At 42.2% G+C, this 19,880-nt stretch overlaps 1 protein-coding gene across 1 annotated transcript in view; it reads left to right on the top strand.

The window, feature by feature from the left end:
- The window catches only part of LOC311031893 (leucine-rich repeat-containing G-protein coupled receptor 5A-like), a gene marked incomplete at its 5' end in the record, with an annotated part of 148,023 nt that overhangs the window by 71,716 nt on the left and 56,427 nt on the right, over positions 1-19,880 (top strand). The window contains 4 exons of the mRNA XM_084038449.1: positions 6,151-6,219; positions 8,042-8,113; positions 17,788-17,859; positions 19,683-19,751. Coding sequence (XP_083894575.1) covers positions 6,151-6,219; positions 8,042-8,113; positions 17,788-17,859; positions 19,683-19,751 — 282 coding nt within the window. The remainder of the gene's footprint in view (positions 1-6,150; positions 6,220-8,041; positions 8,114-17,787; positions 17,860-19,682; positions 19,752-19,880) is intronic.

The raw sequence follows: 19,880 nt of genomic DNA on the forward strand, positions 1-19,880 counted from the left end.
CCAGCAATGGTGACATGGCAGAAAGGGGAGACAAAAAAGAGTTTTAGTTCCATCAATCCAAGGTGCACTTATTGCATTTACTGCGCCTTATTGTAAGCTATCTACAAACAATAAAATAATGCATGGTCCAATGAAAGGAATCAGAGTGCATACTGTACGTACTAATTGTGTCAGTGGAACAGAATCATGAGAAAGTGAGGGAACCCCACAAAGTTTTCACATTGATTTAAATAATGTTAAAATACTTTTCAGTGTTGTAACGAGTACTCAAAATGTTACGTATTGTAAAAATAATGGAAATCTCGGCAAAACCCTCTTTTTCAAGCCAATGGCACACTTCGGCTTTCGTCCAAGCTGTGTAAGTCATTTCTACAAGCAAACAAACAAAACATAACAAGAAACAAATGCTTAGTCCACCTTTCACCATAAAAGTCCTCGGCTAGGGTCAAGAATGCTGAAATAAGATATTATATTTAGCTCACCTTGATTCTCTGAAGTTTCTTCTGTTCTCTCTCTCTTCTGTTCTTCTTTGTCGTGTTCTGTTCACAGTAATCACTATTGGTATGTCACACCTGGTTTGTAGAGGGGGAAGACCAGACCATATGGTGCAATCCATGGGGCAACCAGCTCTTAACTCACACATTTAGTTTGTGTTAGTGGGTCATGCTATGTAGAGTCGAGGTGAAGTCTGAACAGGTGAGTCTTGAGCCTTTTTCGGAAGATGGCAAATGACTCTGCTGTCCTGACATTGGTCGGGAGTTTGTTCCACCACTGAGGCGCCAGAACAGAGAAGAGTCTGGACTTTGCTGAGCGACATTTGTTTGATTTCAGCGATGGTGGTACCAGCCGGCCAGCTGAAGTAGAGGAGCGAAGTGCTCGCTTCGGGGCGTGTGGTTTGACCAGTGTTTGAAGGTAGATGGGTGCCGTTCCATTGATGGCCCTGAAGGCCAGTGCCATCGTCTTGAATTGAATGCGTGCTGCAACAGGGAGCCAGTGGAGGTCACGGAGGAGGGGGGTCACATGGGAGAATTTGGGTAGATTGAAGATAAGGCGTGCTGCAGCGTTCTGGATACGCTACAATGGTTTAGTCGCAGAGGCCGGGAGTCGGACAGGAGAGAGTTGCAGTAGTCAAGGCGGGAGATGACCAGTGCTTGGACCAGGAGTTGCGTTGCATCCTTTGTGAGGAAGGTCTGAATCCTGCGGATATTGTAGAGGGCAAATCTGCAGGATCGGGACACAGCAGTGATGTTGGGGGTGCAGGATAGTTGGTCATCGAGGATTACACCCAGGTTCCTCGCAGTTGAGGAAGGTAATACTGTGATGCCCTCGACAGTGACCGACAGGTCCATGCGAGGGCAGTCTTTCCCTGGGATGAAGAGGAGTTCGGTTTTATTCAGGTTAAGCTTGAGGTGATGTGCAGTTGTCCAGACAGAGATGTCAGCCAGACAGTCCGAGATGCGAGTTGCAATGTGAGTGTCAGAGGTTGGGGGAAAAGAGAGGAACAGCTGGGTGTCATCTGCGTAGCAATGGTAGGAGAATCCATGCGATGTAATAACAGAACCTAGTGATCTGGTGTATAGTGAGAACAAAAGCGGTCCTAATACTGAGCCTTGAGGGGCACCCGTGTCCAGAGAACAGGGTTTGGACATAGAGCCATTCCATATGACCTGAAAGGTGCAATTTGTCAGGTATGATGTCAACCAGGTGAGAGCAGAGTCAGTTATGCCAAGTTCAGCCAGGGTGGAGAGGAGGATTTGGTGGTTGACTGTGTCGAATGCAGCAGATAGGTCGAGGAGAATGAGAACAGAGGAGTGGGATGAGGCTCTGGCGTCTCGCAGGGACTCGGTCACTGTGAGGAGGGCCGTGAGCAGTCCTGAATCCTGATTTATTAGGGTCAAGGAGGTTGTTCTGCGAGAGATAGGATGACAGTTGGTTGTAGGCGGCACGTTCCAGATAGTAACAAGTGCGTGAACGTCTTCAGAGGTGAGGGGGCTAAAGCTGGTAAGGCCATCAGAGTTGAGAGTTGGGGGAGATGTTTTCTGGGAGGGAATAGGCGTGAATGAGGAGCTGATGTCATTTACTTTCTTGGTAAAGTAAGTTGCAAAGTCATCAGCAGTAAGGGAGGAAGGAGGGGGAGGAGTAGCTCAGGAGCAGCTCAGGAGGGCATCCATCTCATCTAAAAAGTCACGAGAGGACCGGGTGGGCGATAGATCACTATGATGTTGAGCTTGAAAGGAAGGGTGATAGAGATGGCGTGGAATTCAAGTGCAGATCGGGGTAGGTGGTCCAGAGGAAGGACCTGGTAGGACCACCTGGGTGAGATGAGGAGCCCAGTACAGACTTTAGATTTGGAGGGTGGGGGTTAAAATCCCAGTCACAGCTAATCTTTGCCTGGGTCAACAAGATTTGCTGATGAAGGTCTTGCTTTCTTATAACTAATGGTTGTGAAAATAAATTGGTAACAGAACATTTCAGTTATAGGACTTTGTATGTCTGATCAGAAGGTGTAAGGTAATAGACTAGAATGGTGGACCTGATGACTCAATGCAGCTAGCTGGTTAGCTGAGGCACTACTGCCAGTGACTTTAGACTGGGTGGCAGGTGTTCAAATCCCAAGATGGGCAATTATGTTACAGTTTGATCAACAGGATCTGGAGAAGAAGTAAAAAACAAATAAACAAAAAAAAATGGATATGAAAAGTATTTATATCAGTAGTCACAAGGAATTGTATTTTGCATCATTATTGGTAAGTGTTATCAGGAAGTATGTCCCTGGTGACACAGGATCTTATACCCATGCTTTCAACAATCCCTGAAGAACTCTTTCTTCCAAAAACGGTTCTCTAGATCAAAATAGTTCTTACTGGAACCCTTAGTGTTACCAAGAACCCTTTTAAAACCCTTTATTCAGGAAAGGGGTTTTAAAGGGTTCTCTGGATCAAAATGGTTCTTACGGGAACCATTAATGTTACCAAGAGCCCTTGAAAAACCCTTTCCAGAAGCAAATGGTTCCAGGTAGAACCTCAGCCCTTGTAGAAGAACCCTATTGGAACCCTTATTTGTAAGAGTGCAGGGGCAAGCGTTACAGCAACAGTGGCAAGAAAAAACTGCCTTAATAGGCTTTTAGGCAGAAATGTCGTGCAGCCCAGGCCCTTGGGTTCCAACTGCATTTGGTGTTGGTAGTAGTATAATAGTAGCATTAGCGGTAGTGGTGGCATTAACAGAAGCAATAGTATCAACAGTAGTAGTCCATGGCAGCAGCACGGGAGTAATCCCGGGAGTAGTCAAGTTAGTAACAGTAGAGATGCCGATTTTAGTCGATTACTTTAATCAATAGTCAGCCACCTTAAAAATACTGGCGGTAAGAGTCAAACAAGACCACAGCATCGGTGCAGTCCGGATCAGGTTCCATCACGGCCCAGGGAAACCTGCTAGGCGAGAAAGCACAGGGACTCCGGGGGAACATACACAGTGAGAGAGCGAGAGAGAGGGAGAGAGAGAGAGAGAGAGAGAGGCTCTAACTATAAGCGGTCTCAAAGAGAAAGTTTTTAAGCCTATTCTTAAATGTGGGAACAGTGTCTGCCTCCCGAACCAGAACCGGAAGACGGTTCCACAGAAGAGGAGCTTGATGGCTGAAAGCTCTGGCCATGGATTACTGGAAGTCCTCAAGTAGACTGTTATTGTTGAGAAAGTCACACAGCTGATTGGCGACTACTTTCTCAAGGTTCTTAGAGAGAAAAGGAAGATTTGATATCTGTCTGTAGTTTGCTAAAACCCCTGGATCTAGAGTAGGCTTCTTAAGAAGAGGTTTAATTACAGCTACTTTAAATGACTGTGGCACATAGCCTGTTAATAAAGATACTTTGATCATATCTAGTAACGACGCACTAACTAAGAGTAAGACTTCTTTCAGTAGCCTGGTTGGTATCGGGTCTAGGAGACAGGTTGAAGGGTTAGAAGAAGAGATCATTGACGTTAGTTGGTTAAGGTTGATTGGAGAAAAGCAGTCTAAGTATATATCACGTCTTAATGCTGTTTCTATTTCCTGAGTTCCTCTGCACTTTGTGAGCCCCTGGTGTCCATTGTGTATCTTCTGTAAGATGTCTGCTCTCAATGACCTTGGAACAACGATCCTGCATCCTCGTGCGACCAAGCCATCAGCTTCAGACAGCTCGTTTTTTACTTTCATCTCATCTCTGGTATACAGTGGAATGTCACTACTGTATTTGGGCCATCCTGTTTTGATGGATTTGATGACAGCCTGTAGCTCACTATCGGCTGCTGCATTCTGATGCTCTCCATTCTGGTTGGGGATGCTGGGATGCTGTGTATCACTGTGGCTATATAGCATTCTACATCATTGTGAGCCGCATAAATACTTAAATAAATACTCAAACTTCACACACGCCAGCCAGACACTCTTTCTATATCTTGGCATGGGGTGTTTTGGCTTCGGTGAGACGCCTGGAGCAGTAAGCCACCGACCTTCACTTCTCACCATGGAGCTGCAGGAGTACACCTCCCAAATCGTAGCTACTGGCTTTGGCGGACACAGCTCTGGTCCTAGCAACATCATAGAAGGCAAGAACTGGCGCCGTAGTCAGCATCTCCTTAATGTTCTCAAAGGCTGACTGCTTTGAGTGGCTCGAAGTCCAGGTGTTCTTGCTCTTCAAAAGCTCATACAGCAGTTGACCTATTGTGAATAGGCCAGGAACATACCTACCCAGGCAGTTTACCATGCCCAGTACTCTTTTCAGTCCCTGGACGTTTCCTTACTAACTGGTCAATAAGATGCTTCAGAAAGTGTAGCTGGCTTTGTCTGAGGGGGCATTTCTCTTTGTTGAGTTTCAGGCCTGCTGACTCCACACGTTGCAATACCTTCTCGAGCCTGGTGTTGTGCTTTCCCATCGAGGTCCCATAGACCAAGATGTCGTCCATGAACACTTCCACACCTTCCAGCCCCTGCAGTGTCCCAGCATTTTCCGCATTTTCTGGTGCACTGGAAATCCCAAAAGGTTATCTTTTAAAACAGTATCTGCCAAACAGTGTTATAAAAGTTGTCAGCTTGCAGTTTGCAGATGCAGTGGGATTTGCCAGAACCCACTCGCACCATTGAAAGAAGAAATCACCGCTGCTCCACTCGGAGGTAGGTAAGATACACTGCTCTCTTTTGACTGACTCGTTAAGTCGGTCAAAGAACGGGGACAGAATCGTTATGCCTCTGAAACGCCAACAGAGGTGGTCACAGAGGAGGAACGAGGTGAGCAGTGAATGGAGCAAGCCAGTCAGCTGGAACAGATGGTGACATTGTGAAGATGTCTTACGTGGCTGATGAACCACCGGAGGATGGACAAGCTCAGAATGTGGATCTGAAGAAGATGCAAAGCAGCTAATTGCTCACACAAGGCCGCCATTGTTTCATCAACATGATGCACAGCAACTTGCTTGCGGTTGAAGAATCGTGTTAATATGCAAGATCAGCAAAATGTTTTGGTGCGCTCAAGCTAATCAACGCTTATTTAGATTTCAAGATTCACACACACAGTAGAAAAAGTTCACACTCAGCAATGAAATTCTTATGTGCAGTTTCGCTTGACACAGTGACCTCAAAGAGGCTTAGAGATGATATTGATATAGTGCAAATATGAAGATATGGATATAAACATAAAAGGATATAATGCATTTAATACATCACATGACCGTTGGCGCTGCAATGTTTCACGTCACCACCTGGTTCGGCAATGCCGGAATGCTTCTGTAAAAGGAGACACACAAACGCTCTTTATAAATGTGTGATCGAGGTGTATCGAGGGCTCTTCTTTCTTTGATTATGGAGGAATCTCTGTGTAAAAACACCTATGGTTTACAGACATCTTAGACCTATGTTAACTTGTTGAAAAGGAGAATCATAAGGGACTTTTAAGGTGGCATTCCAAGTTTGACCCAATATTCCCCTTTAAATTAGAGATTCCCAATTTAGATTTAACATATCTGATGTATCATGCTAATCCCAGTCCAGATCCAACATTCCTAGTCTCTGTATATATGTGCTATAGAGACATCTCAATGGCTGCTGATATCTTTGATGTTACATTCTCAACTTTCATTCACAAGTTCTTTCCCTGTCATTCATAATTACTCTCTTTTTAGGGATTTGAACTACAACAATCTGGTTGAGTTTCCAACGGCCATCTGGTCTCTAAGTCACCTGAAGGAACTGTGAGTCTCAACTGTTTGGATGTGTTTGACTGAGAAAACTTATCCATACCATGTTTCTGTCTTCAAGAAAAAAAGGTGTAAACTTACATGTGTCATATTAAAAAGTTGAAATGCAAAAAAACCCACAAAATTATTCACATATTTGCCTGAGAATTACATTATGTCAGTATACGATAAACCATTTTAATTTTATGCACTGGACTTTCAAAGCCACATCATGGCAAAAACGTTATGTTGCTTTGTTTGGTTGATTTTTATAATTGTTCAAGCCCTAAAGAGAAAGAGACTTCACTGCAACTGCACATTTACAATATGTTGCTTTACCATTAACTGTGTTTACATTCAACTGTCAAATTAAATTTGCAGCAAACTTTCGTATTGTAGCGACCCTGCAGTAATGTTACTGTTATAATGTGTTCTGTGTTCTAAAGTTCTGTGATTTCGGACTGTCAGTGAACGTGTTTAGTATAGACAGGTATGTGGTTGGATGAGTAAGCAAGGGGGCGGGGTGAGTGTAGGAAGGAGTGTGTGTTGGCATGAAAAAGTGTGGGAGCTATTGAGGAATGAGAGCTGTAAGACAACCTCAGCGCTGTTGTCATTTTGGCGTAGTTACGGCCGACAGTAACTGTTGTGTTTCTAATAAATGAGAAAGGTGAGACCAACTCCTCGTCATTCTTCTGACGTCCGGTCGGACGTTACAGTATGTTGAAAAAATGTATTTGAATTACCATCAACTGGTTTGCAGAGAATAAACTCAAGTATTAGAGTTTGAGATAGTGACCAGGAAACAAAAGAAGTTGACAAGAGACGTCTTCAGGAATTTGCTTCAATGGGAAAACAAAGAAAACCCCTCAAACTTAAAACTTTCATAGTTCTTTCATGTCGGTGACTATTGGTCATGTTTCATGTTGTCTGGAAAAATAATAAATATTGATTAGCAATTCAAGCAAGCAATCGAAAAATGTAAATTAGATAAATCACAGGGTAGCTATGGATTAAGGTTGAGTAGGTGATTGTATTCAGAAACATTTTCTGTTATATTACTTGAAATCATTGTAACATACCGATAGCAACAAATACATTAAATACTCTGACATAAAAAAAATAAAAATGTCATCTGTGGCCGTGGCAGGACTGTAAAATCCCCTCCAATCAAAAAGCTTGGGCCGGCGAAAATAATTGGACGGCCTACCTTGTCTGTCAATGATTACTTCCTGATTACGTGCACTCTGCCGATATCGAGCACTAGTTTGGTGTTCTAGAGGAGCAACTTTGAATGGAGGTCTGAACGAAGGTGGTGGGAATTTTTGGGTTCGGCGATGGATTCAAAGTCAAAGTCTTCTCCTAGTCTGCTTTTAATAATACATTTACATTTAGGTCATTTAGCAGACGCTTTTGTCCAAAGCGACTTACAATAAGTACATTTGTCAAAGGAAGGACAAATGCTAAAAATAGAACAAGTGTTAGGTGTAAGTAGTACCTTAAGAGCAACAGTGCTATGACCAGAGTGCTAAAGGTAAGGTTTTTTTTTGGGGGGGGGGGGGGGGGCGGGGTGTTAGTGGGTCATGCTATGTAGAGTCGAGGTTAAGTCTGAACAGGTGAGTCTTGAGCCTTTTTCAGAAGATGGCAAATGACTGCTGTCCTGACATTGGTCGGGAATAATACCATTAAAGTTCTAACAATAACTTTGAAAACATTCAACTTTGTGTTTTCCTGATACTTACAGATCAGAGTTTACAGTAGAGATACAGTAGAGGGGGGGGGGGGGGGGGGGTGTTAAACTAACTGACTAAAACTAACTTGTGTTTTGTTTCCTGTTTAGTGGTTTTCACAGTAACAACATCCAGTCCATCCCGGAGAATGCCTTCACTGGGAACCCCTCACTGACCACCATGTATGTACTACTGACTCATCAACTAAAGGCTCTATTACTAGCTTTTTCTGGGAGCTTTCAGGTGTAATGAACTTCTTGTCCATGTTGGCTTAAAAGTTAAGCTACAAAAAGTATCCTACAAGTCTTATGGATTAAAAATGAGCTCATGTGTAAGCAGATCCATCTCCAATATGAACTTATGAAGAACATATGACACAGTTGAAAGTTCAGGAAAAAGGTCATAAGGGCACCTTGAGCTGGGATATTGTTCAAGATTCAACTCATGCTGTAGGCATGCTTCTGTTTAATTCTTCTATTAGTCTTGTTTCATGTGTCTTGTTTAACGTGTCTTTTTGTATGAGAATCAGTTTTATTGGCCAAATAAGTGTAAACACATATAGTATAGTAATGTTGGGGTAGTAGCAGGAGCAGATTTGGTTATCAACAGCTAATTATTAATGTCAATATGATTATCGATATTAATAATTATATTTAATATATTATTATGATATAATCATGAATAAACGGGGCACCACCCTGGGATCAGGGAAAAGATAACCAAAAACTGTATTCAGTCTCAATATAAAGGTCTTATACTCACATGCCAATCATCGTGATCATTGGCATAAAAGTATAAAAACAATCAAACAATTAAAAAGGCGTGAAATTCAAGCACTAGCCTTCACAACCTGCTGTTATCCAGTGACATATACACAACAAGCACAAGAGACCGCTAGTTATAATATAATAAGGTTTATTAAAATCAGTAATAATGATCACAATCAATAACACTGCAATTAACAAAGCCTTACTATCTAACTACCTAACACACAAAGCTAAGCTAAACAAAGGAAGAGACACGTGGAGTGTGTATGTGTGCGTGCGTGCGTGCGTGCGTGCGTGTGCGTGCGTGCGTGTGTGTGTGTGTGTGTTTGTGGAGAGAGAGGGAGAGAGAGAGAGAGAGATGGCCGGGCGCGACCACCAGATGGAGCTATTCCCCACAGCGTTCAGGGGCGGAGCCACTGGCGTCAGATAGAATCACGAGAGAGGGAGAGAGAGCGAGAGATGGCCGGGTACAGCCACCAGATGGAGCTATGTCCTTAGCATCCGAAGATGGAAACAGCTGGCGTAGGATACGTGTGGGGGCGGTGTATGTGTGTGCACATGTGTGTTAGCCAGAACAAAGAGTGTGCGCGTAATACAAAGGATCAGTAAGCTATTACCATCACACGGGAGCTCGTGAATGAACTGGCGTTCGTTCGGCGGGACCCCGGTCCTTAGACTAATGGTAGATCACTTAGTGAGCTTGTGAATGTGTCCGAGGTTGGACACGCACTGTTTACCGAAATGAAACCCAGCATTCAAATACAACGACGCAGAAAGCAACGGACTCGGCGGTCCGTGATCAAAACTTAAAACATGTTAACAAGAATTACAAGCATATCCTACACTATCAAACTTATGTCTCTGCCCAGACTGATAGCCTCTTACTGGTGTCGTTGCGTAGGCTGTGAGTCCGCCCCGGCGAAGGCGGCGTTCCTTAACGCGGCGGCAGCAGCAGCGACGGTATTTCGTGAGTCCCGGCGGCAGCGGGGGACGTGAGTAGGCTGAGTCCAGACGAGAGCGGGGCGTTTTTCCTCTCGTTGATCAAGCTTGAATAAAGAAAAGAGTTTGCGTTTCTTCCTTCCGCAGGCAACAATATAATCGAGTAAAAGAAAAGGGGCGAGTCGCGGAAAATGGGGAAAAACAGTCTGTCGCTCGTCCAGCGAGTTCGGGGAGAAGACTGTGGCCTAGGACAAAGGAAACGCTGCAGACGTTATAAGTTCGCCTCCTGTTGCAGCGGTGTGCTGCGGTGGAGGAGTCTACCTTGTGTTGCAACGTGGTGTTGCGATGGAAGAGAGAGTTCTTAAGGCGGCGCCGGTTTGTATAGCTCACGGCTGCTCCCGGGGACCCCCTGGGGTACCTGTGGTTGTCAGCCAATAGGGCACCAGTTGTATGACGTTGCACTTCGCACCTCGGCGAGAAGTGAAACTAAAATGGCGGTTGTAGTTTTTATCTCCTTTTGTTCCTTTGTCCTGACCGCATGTGAAGGCTTTTGTAGGCCGCATTGTGTAGTCCTAATGGTGAGGTCCCAACAGTAAGTATCGGTGCCCACGATCCCTGCGGCAGGGGGCTCGAGATGGTACCTAGAGGACTCTTCTTGGTGGGCCTAACCTTGGAGACGTGGAAGGTGGGGTGCACTTTCATCGTCCTGGGGAGCTGAAGTTGGACCGCTGCAGGGTTGATGCTCCTTGAGGTGGGAGTTTGATGTCTGACCACTGCTTTCGTATAGCTGCCAGAGGGCGGGAGTAGTGCAGCCCTGGCCTTTTCTCCAGGTGAGGTGGCAGGATAATGGTGGGACCCATGTGGGTGTCGACCAGCTTAAACTGGTGGGAGAGGGCATCTGGCTTGATATTTCTAGAACCAGGGTGATAAGACAAGGGGAAGTTGAACCGGTTAAATAATAATGGCCACCTGGCCTGTGGGGATTTAAGTCTCTTGGCGGTTCTGATATATTCAAGATTCTTATGATCTGTCCACACTAGGAATGGCTGTTCAGCCCCCCTAGTCAGTGCCTCCAGTCAACTCCTCCAACACCAGCTTTTTGGCCAGCAACTCCCGGTTTCCTACTTCATAGTTCCTCTCTGCAGGAGATTAGTCTCTGGATAAGAAAGCATATGACTGAACTCTCTTGTCTTAAGGGGCGGAACTTGTGGATTAAGTCTCTTAAAGTGATGGTTCGGAGTGAAATGGACCCTAGGTAATTTCCACCAAGACATCCAGCCAAACACCCCCTCGGAAGCATTTTTAGCGATGGTCAGCAGTGGTCAAGATAGGGCGATCAGCCGAACGCCTTCGTAATAGCGCGATGGAACATACAGTATATCTCGTAAATTTCCCCACTAATAATGCATGGAATGTTACCAAACTTCTGCAGTAGTACACATAGGGTCTGTACTCACAAAAAAAACGGCACGTCGGTGTTTACACAGCTTCTTCTTCGTTGGTGTTTAATGGCAGTCGGCATATACAGATACGTTCACGGAAACAGCTGGGTATACGCCGACTGCCATTAAATACCAACGAAGAAGAAGCTGTGTAAACACCGACGTGCCGTCTACGCAAACAGCGTAGCTTTAGCAGTAGAAGCTATCAGGCAAGTGTTCTTTTAAATAAACTCCTGATGTACTTACAAACTTTAAAATGCCTCGTTTTGTGAGTACAGACCCTATGTGTACTACTGCAGAAGTTTGGTAACATTCCATGCATTATTAGTGGGGAAATTTACGAGATATACTGTAAGTACCATCGCGCTATTACGAAGCCATTCGGCTGATCGCCCTATCTTGACCACTGCTGACCATCGCTAAAAATGCTTCCGAGGGGGTGTTTGGCTGGATGTCTTGGTGGAAATTACCTAGGGTCCATTTCACTCCGAACCATCACTTTAAGGCAGGGATAAGTGAGTATAAGTGGCAAGTCAGGTGAGTCAATGACATGTAGCACAATGTTCTCAGTCCAAGGTGTTGGACACCATGGGACGTGGAATAGGTTCCAACCGCACCCTGACCCCCCCGGTTCACTGATAAGCCCCGCCTTTTAGTGGACAGCCTGTCAGCCTTTTAGTGGAAAGACCTAAAGGGGGACATGGCTTGAGACAAGACATTGTTCACCTGGGACAAGAAATCAATGGTTGACTTGACAAACTTGTGGCAGAAGCTCACAGTTTGACTGAATAAGTTGAGGAAGCGGAGTCCCATGTGGCTCAGGTGGAGCGGTGGGTGGCGGAGGCCACCGCGGTGCTCTGCACCTGCTTGGAGCACCAGACCACCATGCAGTGCAAAATAACGGACCTGGAATCCCGCTCCCGAAGAAATAATCTACTGGAGTTGCGGCCAGAATTAAGATCAATGACTATTTGACAGACAGCTTGATGCTGTTTACAAGGACCCACCAGGGATGCTGCTTGAGCCCCACCCTATTCACAGTTTATATAGAGCCTCTCACTCAAGCCATTAGACAGAATAAAGAGTTGACAGGAATCACTATAGCATCAGATGAACATAATATAGGACTTTTTGCAGATGATATCATCATATCTCCAGTACCCAAACTCAACATTACCCAAACTTATCAGGGTAATGGAGGAATTCGGACAGATGTCAGGCTACAAATTAAACATCACAAAAAGCAGGTACTCTCTTTAAATTACACGCCACGTAAAGCAATCAGACAGACATATAAATCGAAGTGGGAAGCTAAATCTATAAAATATTTGATTTGGCCTTCTCAAACTCCCAGGTTTAGACTTGGAGAAACTGATCATCACTTGCTCAATTGACCAAAAAGGAATAACAGCTTTTTATAGATTTGTAGAGGGACAATCTTTTAAAACATTTGAAAAACTTAAAACGGAGTTTGACTTAGAAATAGGGATATGTTCAGGTACCTCCAGTTGAGACATTTTTATAATAAAGAAATTAAAAAAGTAATCTCAATAGATGTTAATGAAGTAACTGAAGTGCTGACAAGTGCATATAAACAAACACTCTCAACAATTGTATCTACACTGTACAGGAGTTTACAAAAAAGAAATGGGAGAAATACCCTAATGTTAAAACAAAATGGGAACTGGAATTGAACACTGAGCTGACAGTTGGTGATTGGCATTCCATACTGAACACCCAAAAAACTTTGACGAACTCAAAAAGATGGAGGGAATTTGGTTGGAAAAATGTCATCTGTTTTTTCATCACTCCACACATTAAAAATAAACAATTGGATAGACAGCAGCAATGTTGGAGACACTGTGGTCAGTAAAATGCTCACTCACATATTTTTTGGTCATGTGTAAGTACAGCCATTTTGGATCAGTGTCATTCAGATTATGGAGGAGATATTAAGGTGTAAAATCCCCGGTGACCCCCGGATTATGTACCTGTGATTGTCCCCAGATGGTATGATTGAAGAAGAGGATACTTATCTTTTTAAGATATTGATAATTGCGGTTAAAAAGGCCATTGCGAGGAACTGGTTGAAAATCGACCCTTCTGAACTGGGTCAGTGGACGGACATTGTAGAGAAAATGTACTCCACGGAAAAGAGGACCTACTGCCTGAGAACTTAAGCAGAGTTCTGTGGACACCGTTGGGGAAAATGGACTGCATATAAGAAAAAGTATGGGGCAGGTATCTAATTGGACTGAGAAGGGCAGGGGTAAAACAGTGAGTTAAGTCAGTGAGGAGTCGGGTCACCCAGTGTTTTTGGTGTTGTTTGTTTTCGTTTTTAAGTTTTTGCCTTCTATTGGTATATTTGTAACTTGATTGAAAAATTAAAAAATGAAGAGTTAAAAAAAAAGGCAGAAGTATCCAAACATCCTGAACTGATTCATCCTGTTTGTCTTTAGTGCACTGGAATGTAAATGGATGGACTTTTACAAACTGCAAGCTCAGAAGTTTACTACTACTGTCATTAAATCCAGATATTATTTCCTTAAATGAGACGCATCTATCCGATGAGGGTGTTATTGAGGTAACCGGCTACTCCTGGTATGGAAACAACAGAAACAAACATAAACATGCCCCTAAGAGTTCGGGAGGACTATTAGTTAAAAATTAACTTTCTGAACACTTTAAAATGAAGGTCGTGGATAAATCTGTGGATGGTATACTTGGAGTGCGGTTTGAACATCGAGATCAGCAGTATAGTTTTGTGGTTTTCTCCTGTTATTTGTCCCCAGAAGGATCTGTAAGGGGAAGAGACTGCAACACGTTTTTTAGTTTATTAACTCAGGTTTATTCTTTGGATACAGACGCAATTTATATTTGTGGCGACTTTAATAGTCGTATTGCTGATAAAGAGGACTGTATTGGGGACTTAGACAATGTTCCACCAAGAGTGGCCTTAGATATATGCCTCAATAGTCATGGTGAATCCTTCCTTGAATTTCTTAAGGATTCTAAATGCTCTGTCTTTTAATGTCTTTTAAATGTTAGGATAAATCTAAATGATGATAATTTTACCTCCATATCAGTAAGAGGAAAAGCTGTGGTGGACTATATAGTGACACCCCATAATTGCCTTGAGTCTTGTCTTGACTTTAAAGTAATTACTGCTACAGATCTTATAGATCAAAATGCTGCGACCTGTATTAATCTCATTGGAGAAAGACGTCACTTACCTGATCCTTCATTATTGCTGTTAACATTTAAAGTTGGAGTTCAAATAACAGAAGAAGATATACGAGTTTCGCAATCCAAAAGGAGATGCAGAATCTCCCCTGAGAACTTTATGTCCTCTGATACTTGTTGCTTGGCATTAGCAGAGTTAACTAGAAAACTTGAAACTTGTCAAGGTTCACAAAATAGTGCTGATAGATGGTACAATTACTTTTGTGATATGATCAGTTTGGAAATGGAAAAATGTCAAAACCAAAACTTAAATGAAAACAACATTCAGCAGGTAAAGAGGGGCTCAAAGCCTTATTGGAACTTTTACCTTCAAAAATTGTGGAATGAGCGAAAAACGATGGGATGTGATGATCCTTTGAGGAAACAACAACTGAGAGAAAATTACAGGCAAGCACAGTCTATATTTGATTTAAAAAAAAATTAAGTTTCTACAAAAGGAAATTTATGAGAGGGCAGTCCTTGAGATTAGATTATTAACAAACTAATAATCCACAACAATTTTGGAGGGAAATTGATAAATTAGGCCCGAGGACGATACAGAAAGTACCCATGGAGGTTGTTCTAAGTAATGATGTCCTGGAAAGTAGGAAAGAGTTTGTAATCAAAAAGTGGGAGCAGGATTTTGCTGATTTATATTCAGGAAGTCATATTCCTCTTATTTTTGAAGATGAAGCATGTGAATTAAAGGATGATTTGGAGAGAAATATGAGGCAAGAAAACTACTCATCAAATTTGTTTTTGAATTATGATATCACTCTAGAGGAAGTGAGAACTGCTATAAACAGGTCTAAGCTGAAAAAAGCAGTTGGTGTGGAAGAAATCCCAAATGAAGTATTAAAGTCACCACCTCTCTTAAACATGCTTTTTTTTTAAAAGATTTTTTGAGGCATAGACGCCTTTTATTAGCAGTGGATAGATCGGAAACATGAGGAGAGAGAGAGGGGATGTGACATGCAGCAAAGGACCTCCGGCCGGGATTCGAACCGGGGTCGGCTGCGTATGTACGTTCGTACATGGCATGCGCTCTTAACCACTCCGCCAACTGCGCGCCTCTTAAACATGCTTTTCTGTTTATTTAGGTTTTGCTTTAAATATAATAATGTTCCTTCTGCATGGCATACATCTATTATCAAACCTATTCCTAAGTCATCTAAGAATGATCCTAGAATACCACTCAACTACAGGGGAATCAGCCTTCTTAGCACAGTGTATAAACTATGTAGTAGTATTTTGAATGTGAGGCTGACCCAGTATCTGGAAACAGAAGAATATTTAGTTGATGAGCAGAATGGGTTCAGAAGAAATCAAGCCTGCATTGATCATATTCACACGATTGCAACAATAGTTAATAAATCTACTTTCATATGTTCTGTAGATTTTCAAAAAGCTTTTGATTGGATAAATAGGGATTTGCTTGCTTTAAAACTTTTAAAAGCAGGGGTGGATGGTAAATTCTATCAAGCTCTAAAATCACTATAAAGTTGCTCTGTTGCTTGTGTTCAGGTAAATGATTTACAAACTGATTGGTTTAAAACCCTCTTTGGTGTTAAACAAGGTGATGTCCTGTCCCCAAGCTTGTTTTCTTTTTACATAAATGACCTGGCTCTTGAAATCAAGTATGCTAATTTAGGTGTACATTTGAATGACTTAACTGAGGGTATTTTGCTGGGGCTGAATCAGAAGATGATTTACAGATTATGTTAAATTTATTAAAGACCTGGTGTTACAGATGGAGGCTGTCAATAAATCAGAGTAAAACACAGAATTCATTTTCGGGGGGAAAAAGGGTTCCAAGAAGTGGGAACATTTTCACTTTCTGGAACATGACATTGGAATATGTATCTGAGTACAAATATTTGGGATTCCCTCTTGATGAATTTATGACTTACGAAAATGGAATTAAACTCTTTAAGCTAGCAGAGCTTTGGGGTCTGTTGTTAACTAGTTAAAAATATGTAAAGACCTCGGATATTCCACTTACTCTTAACTGTATGATGCATGTGTTTCTCCTATTTTGAATTATGCTGCAGGGATATTGGGGATTTAAAGAAAGGTCAATTTCAGATGCAGTACAAAACAGAGCTATACGTTGTTTTCTGGGCATTCATAAATGTGCCCCTTCTCTTGCTGCTCAGGGTGACATGGGTTGGATTCCTGGGTCAATAAGGAGGAAATGTGAAATGATTAGACTGTGGAATCGTTTCATTAATATGTCAGATAATAGGATCAGTAAGAAGGTTTTCCTTTGGATTAAAGTTCAGAATGGTCCATGGGCTGCAGAGCTTCATGCTGTCTTCGGAGAAGCTGAACTACAGTATATCTATAGAAATAATTTCTCATGCAGTGTAAACACAATTAGAAAAAAGTTACTCTTTGGATTTGAAAAAAAGTGGTTAAATGACATCTTGTTAAAACCGAAATTACGAACATATATTCAAATCAAACATAACTATGCTACTTAATTTTATGTAAAAGCAAACTTAGCGAGAAATCAAAGATCCTTGTGTGCTCAGTTAAGAACAGGAATCCTTCCTCTGGCCCTTGAAGTTGGCAGATTTAAAAACATCCCAGAGGAACACTTTATTTTATATTGTCCTTTTTATGATGAGCTGAGAATACCTTTTTTCAACGAAATGTTTATTCAGTATCCTGAAATATTTTGGAGCACTGATGATGACAGGATTGAAGGGTTGTTTAATTTCAATGTTTTTAAGTTAGCCTCTTTTGTTGCAAAAGCCTGGAAGAAACGTCAGGATGGTTTATTTTGTTAGTATTAGTATTGTTAAGCATCTACTTTTGGTGTCTGGTCTTTTTGTTGTCTAATATTGGTGTCTTGTAAGCCCTTGTGGGCTAGGCATATTGATTATGCATGACACAATAATACATTTAATTAATCAATCAAAAGAAATCACTGCTTGGGCTAAAGGCAAGTAAAAAAAAACAGAACTAGGTCAAGAACACAGAGATTAAACTGAGGAACGACTGCTGGAACACTCACTGAAACTCACTAGATGAACTGGCAAACATTGAGGGGAGCACAGAGACTAAATACACGCCACACAAGTGTAACTAATCAGGGCGAGGCAGGTCAACACACACAGGAGGACAGGAAGTGAAGGTCTGAAATCTGAAATGAGAGGCAAAGGTAAGTACAAAATAAAACAGGAAGTGACTAAAAATGTACAAAGACAGAAAACCATAATAAAAATTCAGGACTAGATAAGACAACATTCATCTTTGTCCTTACCCTCTTTTTTTCAACATACCTATTCCTCTTGAATAATACTGGCTCTCGCATTTCAAAAGTCTGAATACAGTTAGGAAGTAGATTTGAGTTAAGAGTTTATGCTATATACATTATTATCTGTGCAGCGTTAAGTTAATGGTAAGTTGTTATTCAGTACGTCGCTTCATGTTGTAGTGAGTGTGAGACGATGAAGCTGTTTGTCTCCTTGTGTTTTACAGATTTTTCTATGACAACCCGATCCACTCTGTTGGCAGATCTACCTTTCAGAACATACCAGAGCTACACACACTGTGAGACACGCATCAGATAAAATACTGAGATTTAAGGGAAAAATTCACCACCTTTTTATGTGGATGTCCCAACAGTGTTGATGGGAAATGTGGTCGATTGAAGCAAAACATTTCTCACTGATATAATGACCCAGCTGTTAAATCTGTTAAGACCTGTCATAGTGAAGTAAGCAAGAAATAAAGTTACCGGTACTATAGATCGCTGCACGAATGAGTCCTAAATCCATTAAATTACTATTTTGCTCTTCTTGTTCCCTCATCTCGAAAACATTGCGTTGTTTGAATGGCTTTGTTTTTTATGATGCCTGAAAAAAGGTCCGTAGTTTACACAAGCTTTAGAGATTTTAATGTTTTGTTCTACAATTAAAATGTCAGTACCTGTTGACAGAGTGACCTGTCAACAGGTAGCCCCGCCCCCTAAAGCATCCCCTGCTTTCTGGTCTGTTGGACTCTAAATGGACCTCTCAATCAGCAGGTAAGCCCCACCCCCTAAAGCATCCCCTGCTTTCTGGTTTGTTGGACTCTAAATGGACCTGTAGAAGAATTGAAACTAGAGATTGAAACCATAAACTCATGTTTACAATGTTTACTTAGATATTATGGGGGGGGGGTTAGCTCAGGAGGTAGAGCAGATGGCTGGCCTCCACAAGATTCGCCGGTTCGTTCCCCGGCTCCTCCTAGCTGAGTGCCTGGTGTCCCTGAGCAAGACACCTTACCCTAATTGCTCCTGATGAGCTGGCTGTCGCCCTGTGTGGTTGACTCCGGCGTCGGTGTGTGAATGTGTGTGTGAATGGGTGAATGTCAGTCATTGTTGTAAAGCGCTTTGGAGAAAAGCGCTATATAAATGAGGCCATTTTATATTACATCAAGAGAGAAGTAGGACCATTTTCTCATAGACTTCTGTACAACCAGAGAGGAGTCGCCCCTTGGTTGCCAGCGGAGAGAAGGACATTTTATTGACCTTCAGATTTGGCTTCACTTTTCAGAACCAGATGTGGCTGCCTACTTAGTGATGGTGATTTCAAGTCATGTAACAGTAGTTCCTTCATAGCCCATGTTAGCTTTTTACTTCTGTCGAATGCATTCATGTTTAGGAAATCATAAAAGTGGTTTTAATTTGTGAAGATTATTTGTTGAACAAAACGTGTAAGGGGTTTTGTTCAACAAATAAAAATCTCCTTAGCTTTTTGTTTATTTCCAGACGGTGGCTTGCTCGAGATGCTGCTCAAAAACAGACTTCTTTGTTCTCTTTACATTTGAGGTAGCCTATCCCAAAATATGACTGCAGGAGATGTTGATGAAAATGGACAGGGATATGTTTGTACATACATACATATTTTGATATACAGACATATTTATTGTAGTCAGAGTAGGAATGCAACGGAGAGATACGCCGGGTTCACACTGGACGCAGAAGCGTCGAGGAGCGGTGTGCTCTGTCAATTGCTGTGTGAGTAGTAGTCTAGCTCTGGGATGCATAATTTATCAGAGTGAAATAATTTATAATATAGAATTTAAACTGTACCAGATTATCAGAATCATTTCTTGACAGATTCGCTCATGACAGAAAAAAAAATAGAAGAGCCTGCACGGCTCTCCAAGCGGGAAAACTCAGCTTGCTAGGTTAATAAAGCAGCAGTAATCTAGTGCTTCAATTTACCATCAACGCTGATTGGACATCCACGTAGAACATTTTTCCTTTCACTAAAAAGGAAATCAGTAAATCAAACACTAATTACACAAACTGTTCGTGTTTCCTTGACATAAATCTGCTTCTGTCAGCTTGAAATGAACACTAACTTTCTGCCTTTCTGTTTCATTAGCTCTCTGAACGGAGCAGCAGATCTCACTGAGTTTACAGATCTGACGGGAACTAAGAGTCTGGAAAGCTTGTAAGACACAGACACACACTCACACGCACATGCGCACAAACACGCACACAAGAATGCTTGATTATGTTTCAGTGTGTGCTGTGTTAGCCGAGATTAGTGTGTGTTTTGAGAGTTGAACCTCAATCAAAC

This window comes from Eutrigla gurnardus (genome assembly GCF_963514095.1).
Source record: "Eutrigla gurnardus genome assembly, chromosome: 21".
Classification (NCBI taxonomy): Eukaryota; Metazoa; Chordata; class Actinopteri; order Perciformes; family Triglidae; genus Eutrigla; species Eutrigla gurnardus.